The sequence below is a fragment of the Prenolepis imparis genome, unplaced genomic scaffold (assembly GCF_030444845.1).
Source record: "Prenolepis imparis isolate NDT839.2.m4 unplaced genomic scaffold, iyPreImpa1.0 SCAF_4, whole genome shotgun sequence".
Lineage (NCBI taxonomy): Eukaryota > Metazoa > Arthropoda > Insecta > Hymenoptera > Formicidae > Prenolepis > Prenolepis imparis.
The window spans coordinates 3,401,589-3,425,311 of record NW_028141162.1 but is presented as its reverse complement, the minus strand read 5'-3'; the positions used below and the strand labels follow the sequence as shown (position 1 = coordinate 3,425,311).

Below are 23,723 nucleotides of genomic sequence, written 5' to 3'. Positions count from 1 at the left end.
GATAGAGATACGATCAACAATGCCAAACCGTGTATTACTAGTCAACATAATAAATCGCAGATAGAGTAGGATAGATCGTTTAATTAGGCAATTATGGCAACGCGGCGACGATTACGGCGTCTCTATCATGCGACAGATGACGGAGGGCGTGTCTGTAATCTACCACATGAGCTCATGTGACATTGCTATGCTCGAATCTTGCCAATAATATTTGTTAAGTGTGATAGAAAAAAAATAATACGCGAGAGAGACCAAAGTTAATTAATTATGTAAACCTAAAATAATTACAATCTCGAGAGATTAAATTGAACGATATGTAGATACGCGTAAGCAGCAGTCTCTTAAACATTACAAATGAGCAACGAGTTGAATAAAAATTTAGCAGAATAAATTATATACATATTTATCGTAAATTTTAGCGTCGTATCCTATTATCAAGATCTTCATAATTAGTTTGATTTTTTTGACACATCTTCAAACGAAGATATTAAATTTCGGAGTTAAAATGGTAGGGCAGAAAAGCTTGAGATAAAGTTTTTTTTTTTATACTTTGACAATTTTTTAACCTTGCCGTGTCAAATGAGATGAAGAGGCAACTGCTGAAACGCTTTCGCATAAACCCAGCAATAAAATATATTTGCAATTAATTTATACAATCTGTTCGCCACTTTTCCGCAACACTCATCAGATGAATGCATCGCGAAGCCACGCGATGCGTATAATTGTATACACATAATCGCTAATATTAAATATTACGATACAAATATACAAAATATATACAAGTAACGTTCATATAATCGACTTCCTGTCCGAGAAACAAATCCGCTACGTATTGTAAAGTATTTTACAGCAGCCTTTATACAAAAATAAGCACGTGACGCTGTGTGCGCGAACAAGCGTCTACGGTAATTACATTTACATTCATTCATAAATCATCGATGACAGCTTGGAATGAATAAGTCGCGAGTCTGGAAATGCGACTCGTTTAAAAAAAACACACATGTTTACGTACAAAATTTAGATTTCATATTACAAAAGCAAGAAGAGACCAGGATTTTCCTTGAAAACACGCGCCTGCTATTAATATTCATATTGATTATCATTTTCTCTATTATGAATCAAGATTGTCATATGAATCTAAATGTAATTTTAAATTAATTTTTTAGAATTTTTGATTATATTATGACACTTTTTTTTAATCGCAGATACACGTACTCCTTCCTGTGGATAAGGATAACACTGGTCGCAGTGAAGGAAATTTCGATAATTTACTAACACGCTGTTGCTATATCACAAGGATACAAATAATACAGTCTTTCTAAACATATATCGCGTTACTATAGATCTCATATGAATTCCGTGACGAAGATCTTCTTAAAGTCGGGCGCCGAGCCGCCGATCTCGTGTTTGCATATGTCACCGTTGTCGAGATAGCTCACGTCGGAGTTCTTCAGGATGCTCTTCAGGCTCTCCATCGACAGGTTCGGCAGCTTCTTGATGGCGATGAGTTTATCCAGGTCGTTCATCGAGTAACCAGGCCCGATCCTCTTACTCTTCAGATGGTAGGACTGGATGCTGGGTTTCGTGTCTGCCAGTTTCACGGAGTTACCGCCGCGCTTCTTGCTCTCCTCTCGATCCTCCGCGCCGTTCTCTATGATACGCGGCGTGAAAGATCGCATGTTGACCTTTACCTCTCCGCCGGCGCGCTTCGAGGGCAGTAGCTCCACCTGCAAAGCGAAACGTTCTCACGATTGCAGGATTACGTAAGTACTTTATCGTCGCGCGAAAAGGCCGACGAAACGCTACGTCAGCGATGAGCATTTTTCTCTATCTCGATGCGATTTTCTCGCCGTGAAAGTGCCTCCGGCTCGCTTTGCATGTCCTCTCGCATTTAACATTAGAACGAACTGGGTTTCGATCGCCATTGGCGAACGCTTGTCTCGTTCATCATTTTTTTTTCAGCAAAATTAAGATGTTGAAAAACATATCAAAAAGTCGGTGAATAAAAAAATAATGTACTTAATTAATTTCACTACTTTAGGACTTAACGAGAGAATCTCAAAAGGCTAAGAAACTTTGTTGAAAATTTGTAGAGCAGATTCACGCAGAAATTACCTTGGTTCCTTTACGTTGGAAATATTCAAAATCATCATTAGCGACTGTGGTAACGGAGCAACAGCTTCTGCTTCTGCTCCTGCAGGAGCTCATGGTGTCAAAGTCACCGTTCTCCAGATCACAACTCTCGTCGTCGGAGCTGTCGTATCCGTCGCAATGTCCCATCCTATCCCGACTATTCCGCCTCTGAAGGAGATTCTGATGAAGATTCTGTTGAAGGTTCTCTCTGTCGTCTTTCTTCAAATTGTAGGTTCTCGTGTCGAGCATAGGTCGGTGATATCTAAAAAGGCGTAAGATTTTATAATAATTTGATACATACGCGAGATGCACATTTATTATATTTATAAAATATTAGGAATTATTAAATTATGTCGTAGATATTGATTGAAAAATATGTTAACAAAGACGTTCATGACGTGATATATTTGAGAATCGATGAAAGAAAGGTCGCTTGAGGACGAATGTAGGTCATGCCGTGTGTATGATGCACGTTGAAACGCGCATTTTTAATAATTTATAAGAAACTTTGCGTCTCACTTTCCACTTTACGCTCTTGCCGTACATCGTGACGACGGCTTAATGGCACCTGGTAAAAGTGAAGGTATATACACGCCAAAAGGTGCACACGCGAGAGAAACAAAGTCGGCCAATGGTCGATCAATTGAAAGCGATACCTGGCGTGATCGAAGCTCTGATTCCTGCGCAGAACGTTTCTAGGATAATGCTGCTCCTGCAGGTCGTTCTCCAACCCGACGATCAGACTCTCCAGACCCAGGACGCTTTTCGCGTGTCGCCTGAACGATTCCTCGCGAATCTCCTCTTTGGAGATCTGGTGTTTCCAATTGCCCGTGGAATCTTCCAGCTGCACCAGATTCTCCATGTTCTGTCCGAAAACGTCGGTGCTACCGATTTTTCTACGATTACCGGCGAGCTCGTGCAAGCTCTCGTTCGGTCTAGGTCGTCTGCTATGCTGTTGCGATTCCGTCGGGTTTCTCTTCGTCGATGGCTCGGGAATTTTATCCTGACGCGGTTCAAAGGTCGAACTCGTGAAGGACGATAATTCTGCCGGCAGAGACGCGTAGTTGCCATCCTCGTTCACGGGTTGCGTCCTGGGGTAGTGCTGCTGAATTCCCATGTTGATCGTGCCGGTTTTCCCTGCGAACAAATAGAAATAATCGCATTACGAAAACTGGTTACGATTATTGTAACTCGTAGATACTCGTGCTTGGAACATTGAATGATCGTAGTCTTTTCATCGGATTTAAAGGTAATTCAAGGAAAACTATCACGATTCGTGAAAGCGCCGCTTTCGGGAATATTGAAACATATTTTCACGTTATAAAGTGACCTGTAACGTTTGATATATCAGACATGGTGGTGGTGGATTAGAGACGCGGTTACGAGCGCGAGAGATGGTTTCGCTTCAGACTTTCTAACATGCCAAGGCTCTCGCAAGGCGAGCGCATTAGCGAAGCCGCGCAAAACATTCACAATTAACAATATAAGCCGGGAGGGAAAATTATCGGTTGATCGAAACATTTTAAGCGTTGTTAAATCCCGCTGACATCCGCTCTCGTCCGCTCGCTCGCTCACCTCTGTTCTGATGGCTGTGCAACCGTCCGTAGAGGCTTCCGTTGGTTAGGGGGAACTTCAGCCCGTGATTCAGGTTCAATTGCAGCTTGTACTCGGTGTCCTGCTCGAAGTGTCGAAATTTACCGTCTAGACCGCCTGAAAGGAAATTTCATTATCATAGAAAAATTCTTCTTCGCGATTACGACAAATAAACGATTGATTAAATAAAAATGTAAAAAAATTAATTTTTCTAAAAAAAAATCAATTTTAAAACATCATTGAAGTTGTTTCGATAGATTTCTAAATTCGCTAAATTTCGATAGATTTTACTTTTCGTTATCGCATTAATTTAGACCGGAAAATCAGAAAGTGTTGCGAGAAACGCACAAAGTCACGTTGATCCCATAAAGAAAATTCACCGACGATTGTGGGGATTTCGCGGGAGAATTGCACGTGAAATCGCGTATAAACAGCTCGCATATACGCGTTGCAAAACAGAAACACGACCGAGCGAATCGCTCGAACGCGCATCGTTAACGAGAAAAATTGCCGGTTGTCACCGGACAGGAGGAGAAAGGATTTTTTATTATTGTACGATGGGTGTCTTACTTTCCTACGCACGGCGCACGGGTCAGTGTGTTTTTGTTTAAACGAAAGAATGGAAATCACGTCCCCGTGCGTGTTACGAAATAAAACGCTATAAAGTTTGCGCGCAAAATCTCTGCTTCCGCGATGAGAGAAAAAGAAAAAAATAAAAAGAAAATGACACGCACCGTGCGACAGCCTTCTCTGATCTTGCTTCGTGTACACCTTGGCCACGTATCGGCAGAACATCTTGTCGAAGAGAGCCAGGAAAACCGGAAGCAGAGTGTCCTTCAACAGCGGCAGCCAAGTCACCAGATTCTGAGGCGTGCAAAAGTTCCTTAGGAGGCTCGGTCTGATGGAGATAATCTAGGAAGTCGTGTTTCCAATTAATTTTATATCCCGGAGATAATTTAATCAAATTTAAATACACTCATCAATTTTATAATATATAACGCAGCGCAATATCATGGTATAATATAAATATAATAACGTGTATTATATTATATAGTAGACATTATAGAGCGTAGTATAATATCTTGATTATCGATTACGCTGAAAAGTTTAATAACACTCATCGAGAGCGATAATCATTAATCGAATGTTGCCATTATACGGTTGAATATATCCAGCAAAACGGTAGCCCGGGGCAATCTGTTGCGAGCACAGCACAGTTTAATGCAACGTAATGTAACGCCTGAGTTAGGTATTTTAGAACGGCAAACGGGCTTTTCCTCGCGCTAATAAATTTCACCAGAAATCGTGTCAAGAGAAGACTGTGCGTTCAGAAATCGGGTCCAGCTTTCGCCGCGGAAGAATCCTAGTAGCGTACGTCGAATGTTCGAATTGGGTCAATTACACACGCGGCTAATTGTTCGGTGCGCGCGTAGAAAAAAAGAAATCATGCTCAGCGAATAGCGTCCGATGGAAGAATTTGTCGTGAAAACGTTAAAAATAAAAATGAGAAAAAAAACTTTCAATTTTAATCGCGGATTCGCGCAAGAGCCCCGCGGTGAAAACTCCCGCGGTCGCGCTTTCAAAAGTACGCGCACGATACGCAATTTTACATGAGTTTGCACGCGCACAGCTGTACGTCAATCTCTCCTTTTCTCTCTCTCTCTCGTCGATTATTATAATATCGTTCAAAAGTACGCGAGCGATTGGTGATACGTTCATCAATCAAAGTCGGCTGAATTCTCTTAGAACACGCGAGATAACTTCGTTGCAACGCTTTTAGAAAATCTCACGCATTTTTTTACATTTAAAAATGGTGAAATTTTTTTTAATTGGATGGATTAACATTTTATTTTTAGATTATTTAAAGCGAGCAAGCGAATCTTAACTGCGGATTCATTCAATTATTTGACATTAAAAGAAAATATTTTATTCGATGTTTCATTTGTTATATAAATGTTAAGTTTACATCATTATAAAGCTATGTAATAGTCTGTTAAATTTATATCACTCATCAAAATTTTATAATATTATATATAACGTAACACAATATTATAAAACATAAATTTTACATATGAATTATGCTTATGAATTTTTGCAACATAATAAATGATTGCACTTGAGAGGAGATTGGAATAATCGTTTAAACAAAATTGGAACGCGTTTCGCTTTCAAGATAATCTCTTCGCATATAAATAATTACACATCTTTACAAGGTATAATACTATTTTGGGCAAATTCTTAAAAAATTCTCGAGACAATCAAATTATCGTTAATTATCAAATAGCGAGGCCTTCCTTTCGGTGTTGTTGAACTTCTGTGCCTCGCGCTGTATATTTTTCTCTCGTTCGCGCGAACGGTATAACGTGCGGTAGATACACTGTTACGTGAGTAACGGCCGGTCTGATCTATGATATGAAATCGAAACTAGTTGTATATACCTTAATTAGAGAATAGAGCGGCACTCTCTATAATATACGGCCCGTGCACGCGTATCGTATACATGTGTAAGGTGTACGCGCAATTCTCGATCCCCGTCTCTCTCTCTTTCTCTCGAACATATCTCGTTGCGGTTGGTGCGCGTTGGTTGCCACAATCATACATTTTTCTGTTATATTTCACTTCTTTTGATTTAACTCTCTTGATTCCTATCAATAATAGATGCGTATATTTTTTTGCAAAAACTTCTGTTTTATATAATTTAATTATCCAATGCTAACACTTCGTCAGATCTTCTAAAGATCTCTATCTCTCAGAAAGTAGTAATAAAAAATAAAAAATTCCATTTTTTATGATTTCATGATCGAATTGATGCAATAGTACTTTATTAGTCCTTTTCTTATATTATTTGTTTTCTTTCTCATTAAATTGGCTATTTATGACTTCAATTTCCTTAATTTCTTTAATTTGTTGTATTTTAATCTCACTCTGCAAGTTAATTTATGTTTATCTCAAATATATCGCTTTGATTGCTCCGTAATAAAAGTTATATTTTTTCTCTTTCCCTCTCCATTTACGTTATTTCACTCTATTTTTGCAATTTGTTCCCCGTTTTACCGATCCACGAGTTTCTCCATCGCTGATTCTAGTCATGCTAACTCGCGCTGAATTCCGAACAAGCGTTTTACTTTAATTGCCGCTAGAAAACGCGAGCCGGACACGGTCTTCGCGTCTGCTTAAAAGTGCGATCGACGTCGATTTGGATCGATTTGGCGCCTCGATAATATAATTGCCTAATATGCCCGAGAAACCATCGGCTTAAAGATTTCTCAACGAATTGCGAATTCTCGGATTGAACGGTAGATGAGATCTGCACTTGAAAGAGAGATGGCCTGTAAAAAAAAAAGAAAGGATACCGAAAAAAACTATCAATCTCACCGATCTTAATATCGCGCTTGTCAAAATATTTTTTCTTCTTTTATGCAATTTTGTAATTAAAATGTGTGTATCGGCGATTTAGTTTAATCGTTTTAGACGAAAGCACAAACGAGTGTAACGGCCGTCACGCTGCTTGCACGCAAAGAGAACGGTGTTTATTTCAACGAACGGTGTTCTCCGATAATTATTTTTCGACGAGCGAGCAACACAAACTTGGCGCGAATTTGTGCGGCGAATCGTTCGATTGCATAACCGTCTATATACGTAGTTTTGGTCAATCAGCTGAAATGCGCGATGATTCATAAAATCATTAATGTGAGATATTTATTAGTAACGGGAACGAATAATGTATTTCGATCTTAACGTTTCAGTGTCGCGATTTTTCTTTACGCGAAATCGCGTACGCCCACTCGACGGTCTAATCTAATTGATCGTTTCTGCACGCATAGTAAATAGTATGCGTCATGCGTGTATAATATAGACGCGATCATTAATATTAATGACGGAGATCGTGGAAGTTTCTCTCCGTGTGTGGGACGACTTTTTGTGGAATGAAATCGATCCTTAATTCGGCGCGCCGATTAAGGCCGTCGTCCGAGAATTAAAATGACGCTTTCGAATTTTGCTTTATATCGAACCAATGACCCTTTATTAATTCAGTTCCCTTGTGATTTTCGAAAGCGAGGAGCTCACTTTCTCGAGCGACGGAATTTATGATAGCGAAGGGCCTCTTTCTCGCTTCCGGATAACGCGAGCGCTCCAACGAGCTCGCATCCGGCTCGCGCTCGCTCGAGCGCGAGAATCCTTTCGGTTATGATGCAATTGTATAAATGTAATTACTGCGACAAGGTGACCAGACAATTCGCTCGAGCACCGCGTTGGATTCGAGATACAATGAAACTTTCAGGGACGATTTGTCTCTTAGAAAGTAAAAGAAAGATAATTGTAAGGAGACACTTTCCTTTTAGAGAGACACTTTCAAAATATAAGATGTCATATTTTTGTCTTTTATATATGTATATATATATGTTTATAAAAAAATTATATTTCTCGAAATTATGCTTCAGATAGATGGTATAGTGCTTAAGAATGACTAATGTAAAATTCAATTCTAAAAAAAAACATTAATAACCGAATCTATTTAAAAAAACTCTTGTTTTTTTGTCACACTGAGGAGTATAATTGAGGACGGTACAACAAATTGGGTATCTCGGTCACTTTTAACTATGTAACATTGTTACGGCTGGCTTGACGCGCATAATTTCGAGGATATTGCGAAATATCATTTTTAGACCGAAACGCTGGCGCAAAAAAAAATTTCAAGTCTCAGAAAAAAAAAGAGTTTAGTTTAGCAATTATTGCGGAACGTTTACTAAATTTCACGTTTTTCTCAGGCCCACTCCTTCGACAAGTCTCAATCGCGAGCCAACAATTACCGTCATCGTCGTTGGTTTAATGGAGCCCCGCGATTTGAAAGTAATAATAATAATTAAGTCAATCGCGAATCGGTCTCGATACAGTGTTGGGGTTTTACGACTTTTCATGTAAACAAGATTTCGCAGCTCAAACCTTCGACTTGGATCGTAATGAAATTATGCTAATGATCGAAACGATTTTCCGCAAACGTGTTTCTCATTTTATCGCATTAACGACCCGCAGGAAAAACAAGCAGCTATTTTGCTGTTTATATATAAGGTATCTCAGGTTCTCCATTTATTCCTCGACATAAAAAAATTTTCTTTTACGCGATAGTAGGCACCAGTATATAATATAATCTTTAAATTATAAGTTATAAATATTATTATACATTATATTGAAGAATTTGTTGGAAAAAAAGGTGAGGAGAATGTGCGAAAAAAATTGGAGCACTTTATATAATAATTAATTCTTTCGCTTTTCTTAGAAAGTACTCCATTAATAACATGCACAAGTATAAGCGTTATGTTAATAGCGTGCAATCATTTTAGCCGTGTTTAATTCATCGCCGATTCAGTAGTGCGGAAACTGATTTTACGCGCTACTGATGTCACGTCATGATTGCGCTATCGAATCCATTGAAAGAATTCCAAGAAAATAAAGAAAAAAATACTAATAATAAACATCTAAAAAATAATTGAAATAATTACCAGGATGGGTAAATGTTGGAAGATGTAGCAAACGAAAAGTATGCTGTAGACGGTGGATCTGCCGCTCGCCTCGTCCACCTGTACCTTCTTCTTCCTCAAGCATGCCCTGCTGTTGGTCGAGCCACTGGTGCACGATCCGCTCGAGGGATCCCAATGCGGCGGATGACACTCGAACGCGCCCGAAGAGTTCTTGGAGCTCGCCTCCGACAGATCCGAGACCGACTTGAGCAGTTCGGAGGTCGGCGATTGGCAGACGGTCCTGAAGAGCGCGACTATCACGGCGAGGAAAGACGTGAGGACCAGCAGACTCCTTAGTGAATTGACGAAGATCCCGTATTTAAAGGAGATCTCTTGGGCCAAGAAGACGCAGACTTCCGGCTCGAAATTGAGCACGCCAGTGACGCCGATACAGGCGCTGATGACGCTCAGACTGACGAGATGGTACTTGAGATGATTCTTGGTGAGATTGACAGCGTCGTCGCGGCTGCTGATCGCCGCGAACACGGCTATCGATGTCAGGGTCAGCTCCTGGAGGATGCTCGATGAGTTTAACACCCATACCAATGTCGAGCATAATTCTGCGACAACAGGAAGAAGAATGTTGTTTAACACTCACGATTCGATTAATGCAATTTTTTTTGTCGGGCAGACCAATATATTTTGCTGAATTAATTTTCGTGACACACAGTCACGTTGTTCGGCGCTTGTAATGAATTTTAAAGAGGTGAATGCTTTTACAACGTATTGCACAGGGTATAATTAAATTATGGTACTAATTTTACTGGGAGAACGATTTATTTTCTGTATTATACTGAGACTAGAGTAAAGCAAAGTATAATTATAATTACCTCCAAAGTGATTTGCTGGACGAATTAAGGTGAGAATCGCGTATAGCAGCAATCCTAATTGATGCGCGAGACTTTGAGAGAGAATCGCGACTGTCAGCACGTCGATTCTTCTTTTCGCGGATGATGATTGATTTTGGTAGATTAACAGAGACCATGACAACAGCAGAATACATATCGGTGAACCTACGCACGTGGGTAGCCATTCGCCCACCTCGCTTCGCATCTCTGCGGGAGAAGAACAAAAGCCGTTTACAGTTATTCAAATGATTAATTATGCAGTGATTATGTTTTGCACAATTTTTCAAGTAGGTGGTACCGCATATAAGTATCGTTATTACGCCATTAAATCTCTTTGCTTTCCGAGATAGGTATTGTATCAATATCTAATTAATATTTAAAGAAAGAGAAAAATCTCAAACTCGCAAATTAAAAACAAAAAATAAGAAAGTAATAGTGTTGAGAGAAACAATTTTCTTTATATAAAATTTTTCTACTTTTGGTTCGCGAATAATAAAACAAATAAATAGCCCAGTTTTTACTCTGGGTTGATTATAAAGTTAAGTGTCAGATTGGATTCGGATAATAAAAAACAGAGCGCATCAGCTTCATCAAAATACTCTCTACGACTTAAAGACCCAAAGTTTTCTAAATTTTTAATTTTTGAGTTGAGACTTTCTTCTCCTTGTAAGTACCGGCATCTTCACGGTAAGCATCTTGTATTGTAAGTGCGATCAATAAAGACGACGACGAGGACAATTCGCGTGGAATTTCTCTTGCCGGTTGTCTACCGCGGAATAAGGCAGGACAAGTTCCCAGTGAGAGTGGTGCGCGATATCCTAATCTCGATGAAAGCCAGCGTCGAGGCAATTAGCGCGCTGTGTGTCGAATTATATTCGCGCGTGAAGAGACACAAGCGAATGTTAATCAACGACAGTGGCAAGTTATGTATACAGTTAAGTTATTAACGCGAAGAAGGAAACACAGCGCGATATACGCGAATGTCGCAGGAGGCATCGAAGAAGGGGATACGACGTTTTCACACGACATATCTCCTTTCCCCATCCTCATTTCTTTGTGGCTCTTTCTTTTTTACCTATCACAAAACCAAGAGATTTTAAAGAGATTACACAAAAATGCTAAGTGAATCTAGAGAACTGACTGGCAGGTAACAAATTCTATGACATTTTTTTCTCGAAAAAAAATCTTAATATTCTTTAATATTTTTTTTCTTAGAGTTCAAGTCTTCAATTAATAATTCAATTAATTATCTATGACTATAGACAATTTTTATGTTATAATTACGCCTTTCTCAAGAGGCCAAGGTTCTTAGAAAAAAAATCGGTAAACATATATCGTGTGCTCAATCTGTTATTTTTTATTTAAAAAATAAAAAATAAATATTCTCTCTGCTTTATTCTTGTATAAAGTTTGGGTGCGTTTTCCATATCTCTCTCTCTCTCTCTCTCTATCCGATGCTTCTCATATTGTACAACGTCGAGGCAACTTTCTATTCCGCGCAGTTTGTTGACGTCGCGGTCTAATTTATCGTTCAAGTCAATTCGTATCCGCGTGTGCAGCGAATTTCCCTTCCGTCTAAATTGCGAGAAATGGTCCCCCTTGTCGACATCGGACCCTTACCGGAGTTACATGCCAGATGCGGACGCAGGAAGAGGAAGACGCGGAAGATCTTTGATATCGCGTAACGATACGTGGCGCCTTTCGAACGGTATATACATTCTTTTCGCACATTTCGCCACGAGTAATTGCGTGTTTTATTTAATAGAATATCGCGATAAAAGTCGGTTTCATCGTGTATCTTGTCGTACATGACGTGATTATCGAGATAAAAATACGCTGCGATTTTATGGCCATAAAAGAAAATAGGGGAAATACCGATCGCACCGGTTTCTCATAAAAAGAAAACGTTCGCGTGGAGTTATTGTACTTTCACGCGGTTGCTTATCAGAAAAGCTTATCGAATTTTATGTGTTCGAGAGGAATGGTAAATATAATATGTATCTCTTCATCTTCCTGTGTGCGCATACATTTCCGAATGCCTGCGGGTCACGTGCCTCCTTTTCTTTCTCTTGCGGCGCTCGCACTTTCACGTCCGAAATGTACGCATTCCGTTCTCGGTCGGCGCGTAAATTTTTCTGTTGGTTTTATAAGTATAATCGTGTGCCTTCTTCTGGCAAATTGAATAATCGACGATAAATGCTAAATAATCTAGAATATCAACAGGATGAAAAATATATGCCAGTATTTGAATTGCAACTGCAGCAAGTATGCAACAATTCCAAATCAATTGAATACTTGAAGAAGCTTTTCTGATTTTCGAGTTAAAATTCTAGAAAATATAAATTAAAATAAATAGTAAGAAAAACAGCAAGTTAATTTAATCTCGAGCGCTTGATTCAGAAAGAATGCAATTTTAGTCGCTTGTAAGTTAAAAATAAGGATCAGAGAGTTTCTGGAGATTTTATTTATGAAAAACTGTGATTCTACTTTTTTCGATTAAATAATATATCATTAAGATTCTCTCAAACACTCCTGTATTCTTTAACTTTGTGCCGCTAACATTATCATTTTCGCAGCGAAATGATGATTATGCTAAACTGATTGCGCGAGCGAAAGAAAACCGGGTTAATTTTCCTGCGAATAATAACAATATCTCTCTAGGAAACTAGTTCAATGATTCCACATCGCTATTATATTCGCGACTCGTGTAATCGACCGGTCGTCAGTTCGTTTCCGCGCTTTTGCGCGGCGGATGTGGGTTATCCCAGGGAGATAGGAAAGAGTCCACGCGCTAAAGAAGGCGAAAGAACGCAGCGGGGGGTGAATCTCGCGCCGTCATGTTTTACGAGGCGTCGCTATAAAAGTCTACCCGATCAAGTCTTGCTCTTTTAAACATACGGTAAAATTAGAAACCCGAGTCGACGCAAAGTTTACGCGATTTGCCCATCATGCAACCGTTACTCCTCGGACTGAAATGCCTCCGCGAACGATGCCAGACCCAGACATGTCCGGTGCATTAGTAGAAAGCGCTGATCTTTTGTGCCACAGACCAAACAAAAGCGAACAACGATTTAATTCCGCGAATGGTATATAAACGGATATTTCCTTTAAATTTGCGTTATTTAAATCAAAAGCGAAATTATTTAGAATTAAAAATTACCGTAAAAAAAATACCGCATAGAGAAAAGAAAAAAATTATAACTTAGCTAATAATGATTGTCGAGTTTCAAGATTCTTGTAGGTACACGAGTATAATTTTAAACTTTCGAATTTTCGAAGCAAGTTTCCCATATAATTTGCATATGTTTTTATAAACGTATTCGCGACAGTTTTATGTAAAATGTTTAAAATGTTTCAAGTTTTCTCTTTACGTGCTTTTTTTTCTACGTGGGAAATGTTAAGTGAAACGAGCGAGTAAATTTGCTTGATAGTTTTACATAAAATGTTTTGCGCGGCTCCGGGTTAAAGGTGAATATGCTCATCAAGGAGCGTCCATTGGAATGCATTTAATGCATTAGATCTGCAAGGCCTGACTTTTCAACGGGAGGCAGACGTATCTTCGATTAGATTGGAATGTTGAGAGGTGTTAGTGGCGACCAAGACCAGAAAAACGGCTCGTGGAGGTGAACCTGAATCGTCGAGAGGGATGCTGCTGTCCTGCAGACCGGTGCCCGACCTTGTTTCGGCGGAACCGGACCAGTTTCGCCGATAACATCGCCGCAGAGAAGAATGGTCCCGGCGCAGAATCCTGCGCGGTCCAGAATTCTCTGTTGCAAGTTCGATTCAAAACGGCACAGAACTATTGATCTGTATTTTCTCCAGGCATTCAATTTCGTACGCGATATATGTTACAATTAGATCTCTTAATCATCGAAACTCATTATTCTTCCAAGCTGAAAAAACTTTATATAGTAATTATAGTATACAAAAATAATTTTATGTATCTATAATTCTTCTTTGATTGCGTTTAAAAACATAGATAAATTGTTACGATTTGTTATATGAGTTTTCCTATTAGAATATTATAAGTGATGTGTATTATTTAATTAATATATAAATATCGTACAATAATTATCAATAAAAGATACTTGAAAATTCTTAGAATATTCCGAAAGAAAAGATGACATAGCAATAGCATCTGCACTGCAGTTAAATGTACTGTGTAGATGTGGGACAACTTGTTATGAATATATCTAACTACTTTTTTACTTATATTTACTTGTATCCGTGAGTGTTATGTTGATGACGATAAGTAGGGAATTAAATAGACGAGTCTGACAAGTTTAGAAATTGATCGGTTAAATAGCTGAAGCGTGTAGACTGTAGACGAACAAGAGATAGCTTTCTGTTTAATAGATATTACTGGTGAATGTCTCAAGTAACTTGATTAAAGCGTGTATATAAACAATAATATATAAAATATCTTCCAAATACTATATCTTTACTGTTATTATTTTGTATTCTAATTTTAATCTATTGTTGAATAATACAATGTTTAATTACTTTCTATGATGCGTATAATAATCTTATAATTGTATGAATAACTCATTTCTATCGATTTGTTAATCAATCAATTTATATTCAGTTGCCATTATTCTGTTGCATATTACTTATTATAAAAATGCGAATTAAAGTTGAATTAAAATCTACATTTACTATTAAAAATTGAAACAATTGAGACATTCCTCATTCGGGAGAAAAGTTGACTCTTTTATCCGTCAAAGGACTCATCAGCGGGTATTCAAAGCTCGCACAAACAATGTCTGTTCTGATCCGAGCATATTGACGTGGAAGAGCCGCGCGGTCGAATGTCGCCGGATGAGCGCTGTGACTTGAATGCGCGCAACAGCACGAGTGCGCACGAATGGCGATGATGATCGCGCGCGTATACATACGTTACGGCGCGAAAACACGACGGAATTACGTTCATCATGATTATGACCTTCGTTCAATTAGCGGGCGAGCTGGTACCGAGATGCGCGACGTGTACGGCGCCCACGTGAAAATGATCCGTCGTGTCACAACTATTGTCCTCGGTTAGATCCAGGCTCTAACTCGGTCGTGTGAAACTTTTACGATAGACTCCCGCCTACTATCCGCGCCTCTTTCTTTCCGTGACGCTTTTAACTCTTTTCTCTCTCGCTTAATCTTGCTCTCTGTCTATCTTTATCTTTCTCCTACTCTCGTGAGAAGAATCCGAAGAATGCTGATGACCTCCACCTTGAGATTACATTTTAACTGTCCAACAAAATACTGGGACCACCCTCCGAGCAGGTAAGATATTGACGGCTGGAAACCCTTCTGTGAAAATCCTGATTTCGGGGATTACGAATTCTTGACGAAAAATGTTTCCCTTCTTCTTTTATTTGCTTTCTTTGCTTTTTGCACGACGAGAGCTCGTTCAGCTTCGGAAAGAAATTCGTCGAGAATTTTTTATCCAAGAGAAGGCGATTCTTCTTATACTCATCAAGGTCTATTTTAATATCTCGAAAATCTTAAGGAAATGTTAAATTTATTTTTTACTCTCTCAGATCAATCTTCGATATCGTACATTGAAAATTTAATTTTGCAAAACAAATTTTGTCAATTTTTTAGAATCTCTCTGGGATATTTGTTGTTGTATGTAGATGAAAAATAAACGTTACGCGGGATAGAGAGAGAGATAGACATAAAGTTCTATGACCGAGGCGAATTAGATCTTTCTAATTCGAGTCTTGGCACGGACACCGGTCTGCTGTAGTTTGCACCCGGTTACTGCATCGCAGTGTTCGAAGTAGGTTACGAATACGAGCGTGCTTTGAGAAAGTAACAGATACCGTCGAACTGTCGTTTCGCTCGCCACGATTAGGCGCGTACATTCGCTAAGATATGATAAAAATTTTTTTTCAAAACATAATATATAACTGTACCCAAGATATACCTTTCACGACGACAAAGAAAATATTTTTAATAATAACATGTGAAAAATAAATTAGAAAAATATTGATATCGCTTTTCCTAGAAAAAAATCGATTTCAAACTGGGCAAAGAGCAAATGTTAAAAAAAACTTGCAATGATCTCCTTTTTTGCACCATTTGTGAGTTTGTTTCTATTTCTATCTATTTTTCTCTTTTTCTTTGAACGAAGGAAATGTTTTTAACACTTCTGCGCGTGCCAAATTCCTAGAATCGGTCGAGTCTTCCGCGCGATTTTGAGGCCAGAGAAGAACGGATTTTACTTCGCGGATCGCAAACATTCCGCTCTGTTCTGTCGATTGCTCGATATATGTATATAGCGTCAATTTATGATTTATATGAGAAGTGGAAATGACGTGTACGCGAATGCAAACTGCATTCTATTCTTATATTCTCTCGCGCGCGTGCGATACGAGATATTGTAATTACGCGCTCCGCTAGCTGTATATTGACGCCTTAATGACACGTGCGATTAAAGACTCCGAGACACGGATTATGCGAAATCGCGCGTTGTGCAACGAGAACACAAGTCCACGCGTTACGCGGCTTGGATTCCGATGCAAATGTACAGGAGATTACGTGTTCGCAAAATTACACGTCTGCCACGATCGCGATCGCGTAGAAAATACACATGCCTACGCTATATATGCATATATTCGAAAAATCCGTATGTGCAACAATTGTAGATATAATATTCCTTCGCGGAGGTGGAGCGGATATTACCGTGAAATTGCGGTACTTGAGCAGCGCAGCGGTCTTGGAACGGTGTGTGTATCTGATTGAGGGGCTGCATTTACATTGTTATGCTCATTGAGCGAATTAATGCGCCGTCCATAATCCGACGCAAGGACGCGAGGAAGACACGTCCTTGACGTTCCGCTAATGTATCTGCGAGCCGGCGAGTTAGGAATTAGAAAAAGAGATTAATAGAAGCAAGATATTATAAATCACGCGCGTGAATATTTTTTCATTTTCAGACACCTCAAAGTGTGATTTGCCTGCAAATGTAAAAATTCGGAGAATGTGGGAGAGATAGCGGGAACAGTCTACATAATTTGCATTTGCATAACTGGAATGCACAGATTCTCAAAGGGTAATTTTGTGGGTCGCAGCATAATAAATGTATCTCGTATATATTCGCTCGTTCTCCATTACTACTACTAGCTTATTTACTGTCTTGTTTTCTGTTTACTTACTGCCGATTGTCAATGATTACGCGGAACCAGCGTGGAATGTCGCATCGCTAGGATGTGCCTGTGAAATGCGGATGTTTTTGGATGAGTGTCTGATCCTGCCGATGATGCCTTTCGATGTTTTCGCGTTTTGATATCCGGTCCTCTTACATTATGTACGAAACGCCAGTCCTCCTCTTTTCCATCCACATACGCACGTATTTTCGACCCACGTCTTCAATTTTGATGAGCGGCAGCTGTAGCAGCCGTAAACCCAAAGTGTCTTCACTTTACGGGCGAACAAAAGCACTGTTTTAGCACGCACATCGAATTTCACGAAGAATTTATTTTCGTCAATTTTTGGTCCAAGCGTCGATCGATCGATAGTAGGATCCCTTTGCAATCGAGATGCAGCATCGGTATTCGACGAATACAAAAAAAGAACGATTTAAATTGGAAAAATTCGATTTTTAAATCCGAGTCATCGATTTTTTTAAACTGGAAGTAAATTAATAATTAAAAACACCGTTGTGTCTTTTTGAAATAATCGCAAAATCGCAAAATATATTGCGACTATGACAGAAAAAAAATAACGAGAGTAAAGTAATGTCACAATATTTATAAAAGGTTTCTAAACACACTCGTGCGTTCCGGTCGTCGCAGTGTATATCGACAATGAGTAATTGAGTCCGAACGTGTCGGAGAACGCGGCCAATACTGCCGCGAGGAAGCTCGAAGCGGGACTGACTGGCGGCCAGGATCCATTTGGGTCAGCAGCACAACGTAGTATACCAAAGACTGCTTCTCGACTATACTATCTGTTACAACACGGAGTGAAGGTGCAATGCTACGTGCGTTATAACGGAGCTATCTTCGCCATTCGTGCGGTTCGGTTTTTCTTCCGGGGGCATCTCGTTCGAGATCTTCTTTGGATTATTCACGCGCGAAAGGCGCGAGCCCAAAAAAATGCAAATTACTATGTCGAGATTTTTAAGTGTAATGAAAGGGATTATGCGAATAGAAGTAAAAACACCTTTTTTTATGTATAATCTCTTTTTCGCGTATATATGTATATATATATATATATATATATATATATATACATATATGTATTTTGTAATCTCTTTATTAAAATTATAACATTTATGTGATGGTCATAAGATGATTGAATAACGTGCGATTTTAATGAGCATAATCGACATCGAAGAGAGCAGAGAATTATTGTCCAATGTGCGTGGTTGTGGAAATATATATATATATATATATATTTATTAATCGAAAAACTTATTTAACTTATATACGAAGGAATTTATATAGCATTTAAGACGAATATAAATATATAGTAGTTGATGTTGGCACAAATATATCTTGTGTTTATGATAGCAGGATGAACACAATGCATAATTAAATATAATACTTGTATACGTTTGAAATTAAAAATGGCCCTTGCAGATGTATCGATATAAATGCACGATAATATTAAGTATAAGAAAATTATCACAAATGCATACATCGCGTCGCGTTACATTCTTTTGTACATTCTTACCAGTTAATTAATACCTGCGTATCTCGTTTTCATTATTGTAAAATTTAACAAATTTTAACATTCGCGTACATTTATGTGTGTGTATTCCTGTATTCTGCAAACTGTATCTTAAAGATACGGATGTTAAAAAATCAATAGCCGTTTTTCAATCAAACAAAAATAATTCCTATTCCATAATACTAGGAACACATTACGCCTCTTAAAATATTTTAATACCTCTTTACACGTCACACACGTAAGCCTATGCTTGATAGGCTTTCGAAAGTTCGCAGTATTAACATTTAATTTATACTCGCGCGAATCTCTCTGTATTAAAAATATATATATATTTTTTTATATAGATAATATTTTTATATGTTTTAAGAAAAATAGGCTTTTATAGTCCCATGAGGTATCCCGTATTCATCAAGAGCTCTTAGTTATTAGGAAACGTAGAAATCGAGAAATCTAGAATTGATAATGCAATGGTGTGGAAGTCTTTGGTTTAAATTCTACGTAATACGAATAGTCTAATTGCAGCACGACGTAATTACTGTTAACAAATGCTCTCTTGAATGGGTATGCGTTTCCTTTGAATAAAAGAGGACACAAAGGTGGCTTATTTGCGGCTTTTGCCGTTCCATTATCGGCCACGTCCCATAAATCGATCATTTGACATCCTCGTGGTCTGAAAAAAATAGATTCAACATTATGCAACTATTATTGTAGTTACATGTTTTTCTCATATACTTACAAGTTTGCAAATCCAAGGCACAACGGTTCCTCTAATACAATATAACTAACTTTCATGTTTCTTAAAAAAGCATATACAGAAGTGGCATCTTTCCGACTGAAAATCTCATAAACCTTCATAGTTCTATCCCTATTAATACACACGCCACATATATAATGTAAATATAAATAAATAATTTTAAATAATATAATTTCAAGCAAAATTACATGTGTGATTTTAATTTTTAATCCAGGTCTCACCTCATCTCTTTGCTCTCATAGTAAGGATTATTAATAATCGGTCTCCTAGTAGACAACATTAGATTTGCCATCAATGACATTTTTCCCGCAAATACGGCATGTCTTGGTGTATTACTTTTTATCCATTCAAATAGTTCTTCTTGTTCAATATTGCTGTATTCGCCTGCATGGTGAGAAAATACAGTTGTGATATTTTTGCAGAAAATCAATTTGTAATTTAATTTGATAATACAATTACCTATAAATCCGCGTTCCTCTTGAAATCTATCAACACCGTGATATGACATACCACCCAAGAGAAGAATAAAAATGGCAAGTCGCATGAGTTCACCTTTTAAACCGACTTTTTCGAGATATCGTTTGCTACATACCGCACCGGCTACTATACAAAGATGCGGCGTCATGAATAATTTCAGTCTCATAATAAAAATAGCCATGATGATAAAAGCGCCGGTTTGCAGACCGTTATACGCCACATCAGCCTCTATGCAAAGTGGATAGTCGTTCGTCTTGAAACTTCTGTACCAGTAATACAGTGCGAGCATTCCAACGAGTATCGCTGTTGGTAGCAATAAAGTTCTAATAATTGCTTCGTAAGTTTTGTATTGCAGAAAGTCGAATTCTGGCGAGCATGTGTAAAGCATAGTATGGAAGTCTCTGTAGTTTGTTAATTTAGATTTTAATATATTGAACACATGAGCGTCGTCTTGAGAATATAAAATGTAAGATTTTATCCACTTTGTAAGAATGATCGTTATGGCAATTTCGAGAATAATTTCTCGTTTGATATTTTGAAGTCGGCATATCTTCATTATAAAACTGGCCACGTTGCTGCTGATTATAATACACGTGTAGAGCGAACAAATTATAAGAGTGCCATTTGTTAATTTAGTCGCTGCTGCAATAGCTAAGGCATGAGCCGTACAAAAATTTTTGTAAAAATCATATGGAACGATCCTCAGCCACTTTAGTATAAGAATTGCTATAATTTGCGTAGTAAAAACAAAATGTGAAAACTGCCAGGTGCACAAGCTGCAAATTGTTGAGCCAAATATATCCTGAAAAGACAGAATAACTTGACTGTAGCAAAAAAAAAAAAAAAATAATAATTGTAAATAATTATATAATTTTTTCTTTTGTATATTACCACGAATAATCCTTGTCTCGATCTGTTCCTTAGTGAAGTTGGTTCTTTGTCCGAGTCGTGTTTTGTATATTTTCTGATAGTCATTGTAACACTGTACATTTGAAAGAGTAACATAGGATACGCGAAGGTTTCTCGTAACGGCGGTGTCCATTGAACGCGGGTGCATTCGTTATGATTAAAGAAGAAAAATAGAATCGTTACGAGTCCACCGTAAATGGAATTACTCAAATACGTCGCATAATAAAAAAGTATTGCTGCCGTGAAAATTGTGGAGAACCAGACTATCTCTAAATAAAAATACACAGGTACGCCCAGACCTTCGCAGCTAGTTACAGGCATCAACCCATCTCCTCTTTCTATCTAAATATGAATGAGACGTGTGATTATTCTACAAATTTGATCCACTTTATAAAGAGATTTTGAAAAGTCTTACCTGCCAACATTGTTCCTGGGATATGACACCAAGACTTCTCGCAATATGATACAGGAAGCCTGCTACAATCTATAAAATAAATAAAAAGTTGTGAGAATTCTCTTATATTTAAATTCTCGAAATAATTGAAAATAAAATTTATAATTACTTCGGGCAAAAGACTATATTTTCTGCTAGCATCAATAACATTTCCATACTCTGATAGATTGTCACGACTGAGCTTATCCATCCCGTCGAAAAAGTCTTTCGACTCGGCGATGGTCTTATAATAGGAGTAATACATCCCCTGAAAAAAGATGCAAATATAAAAATGCTTAAACTTGTCAGTATGATACTTTTTACATAAGTATAACTATGTAAAAGTAATTTAAAAATACACAAGTTTTAAAAAATATAATTATTCATGTTATCTGAATGTTGTGTATGTGTTGCCCATAAAGTTATATAAAAATAATAAATTTCTGACTGAACATTTAATTTTCCATTTATTTGAAACTTTCTCTTGCATACACATTTTTTTCTAAACAATATGTATACATGAAACTCATATTTCCCGCGACGTAATAATTAAAAAATTCACGTTAATCGCCTGATTAAATTTGGAGTATTTTGCACTCCATGCATTTTTTCATTCTTTTTTATTAATATTGCGGGGCAATAATTTATTTATTTTCTCGTGCAATTTATGTGCAAGGCAGCGATTCAACATAAAATTTGACAGAAGACAAAAGTGTTTGATCGATAAAAAATTTCTGCTCATTGTCAATCAATTCACCAAATATATATTTTTCTATGACTGCATAAAATATCACCTACTGTCATACCATTTCGGTCCTGAAGGACATTTCTCGCTCGATCTCCGAAAGATGAGAGAAGTGTCGGTCATTTTCAAAGAGCGTGGATACATGCCACCGATGCAAATAACCGAAACCAAGACCTGTTGTTGGAGCAAAGGTTGTTTCACCATTAAACGATGCTTCCGTTCGCGGATCACGTAGGCTGCCCGATTTCTTTATGCACGATAAAGCGAGTGTTTATTACCCAAAAGATTTACAGCCCAATGATAAAAAGCGGTGCTCTCGTATGCCGGTTTCTCGGCCGTTCTACGCTTCCTGTCACTTTTCGTAGCCATCTTTAGATCTCTTCTTTATAATTGTATCGTGTCACACTTTCTACACTTCAAATGAAACAGCTATGCGAAGTTAGCCATTGGAGAGAAAAAGAGAAAAAATATAGAAGGTGCAGCTGATGTAGGATCTTTAACACAAAGCACGTGTAGAACATAGAAAATCACGTGATCGCTGCCCATGACAGTTACAGACAGCCGCGAAATTTCAAATATTCCAAAAACTCTACTCACTTTCACAGATACATAAAAATTTCATTATATGTGTAATTCTCTCGTATTAAAATTTTTCTTAAATCCCTCTCTATATTATGTATATATAATAATAAAATATGTACGTTGGTCTGCATGATACCACAAAATTCTGTAAATATAAAAAATACTTACTATCGATATACATATAATAGAGATCGATTTTTGGATCGTTTTTAAATATTAAATGTCGACTCTGCAAACAATATGCTGTCGAAATATACAATAGAATTTTTGAATTGTCTTAAAATATTAAAAATCGATACTTTTTTGCCGCGGACCCTATGCGGCGCATCCTTATTTAACGTATATTAAATGAAAGAGTTTGTACACTGGTGTCTGCTTGGTACCAAAAAATTCTGCAAACAATGTACAATTAAATGTACAATCGATTAATTCTTGGCTCGCCTTAAAATATTAAATGTCGATATAATGTCTCCGCGGACCCTATGCGGCGCATCCTTATTTTATGTATATTAAATGAAAAAATTGGTACGCTGGTGTCTGCTTGGTACCAAAAGATTCTGCAAACAATGAACAATTAAAATGTACAATCGATTAATTTTTGGCTCGCCTCAAAATATTAAATGTCGACATAATGTCTGCGCGGACCATATGCGGCGCATCCTTATTTTACGTATAATATATTAAATGAAAGAGTTTGCAAGCTGGTGTCTGCTTGGTACCAAAAGATTCTGCAAACAATGTACTACTAAAATGTATAATCGATTAATTTTTGGATTGCCTTAAAATATTAAAAATCGATACTTTTTTGCCGCGAACCCTATGCGGCGTATCCTTATTATACGTAAATTAAATGAAAGAGTTTGTACACTGGTGACTGCTAGGTACCAAAAAATTCTGCAAACAATGTATGTACATACAATTAAAATGTACAATCGATTAATTTTTGGCTCGCCTTAAAATATTATATGTCGAAATAATGTTTCCGCGGACCCTCTGCGGTGCATCCTTATTTTACGTATATTAAATGAAAGAGTTTGCACGCTGGTGTCTGCTTGGTATC

General features: G+C 37.8%; 2 protein-coding genes across 3 annotated transcripts; both read right to left on the bottom strand.

The window, feature by feature from the left end:
• Nucleotides 1–615: 615 nt before the first annotated feature.
• LOC145934749 (uncharacterized) lies at nucleotides 616–17,986 on the bottom strand. Its single transcript, XM_083035476.1, has 8 exons — nucleotides 17,245–17,986; nucleotides 10,076–10,300; nucleotides 9,228–9,805; nucleotides 4,461–4,638; nucleotides 3,709–3,843; nucleotides 2,790–3,270; nucleotides 2,116–2,395; nucleotides 616–1,727 (listed from the first exon to the last, which is right to left on the bottom strand). Exons 2-8 carry the CDS (start codon nucleotides 10,296–10,298, stop codon nucleotides 1,347–1,349), a joined length of 2,256 nt encoding a protein of 751 aa, XP_082891602.1. The 5' UTR covers nucleotides 10,299–10,300; nucleotides 17,245–17,986; the 3' UTR covers nucleotides 616–1,346.
• Nucleotides 17,987–18,319: 333 nt separating this feature from the next.
• LOC145935115 (C-mannosyltransferase dpy-19) lies at nucleotides 18,320–22,508 on the bottom strand. Of its 2 annotated transcripts, XM_083036202.1 has the most exons (9): nucleotides 22,360–22,508; nucleotides 22,143–22,255; nucleotides 21,467–21,604; nucleotides 21,319–21,387; nucleotides 20,886–21,245; nucleotides 19,977–20,796; nucleotides 19,739–19,901; nucleotides 19,500–19,628; nucleotides 18,320–19,433 (listed from the first exon to the last, which is right to left on the bottom strand). In XM_083036202.1, exons 1-9 carry the CDS (start codon nucleotides 22,448–22,450, stop codon nucleotides 19,214–19,216), a joined length of 2,103 nt encoding a protein of 700 aa, XP_082892328.1. In that variant the 5' UTR covers nucleotides 22,451–22,508; the 3' UTR covers nucleotides 18,320–19,213. The 2 variants fall into 2 exon arrangements, with proteins under 2 accessions (XP_082892328.1, XP_082892329.1); XM_083036203.1 differs by lacking the exons at nucleotides 22,143–22,255; nucleotides 22,360–22,508 and having other exon boundaries at nucleotides 20,886–21,241; nucleotides 21,467–21,546.
• Between the last annotated feature and the right edge of the window lie 1,215 nt (nucleotides 22,509–23,723).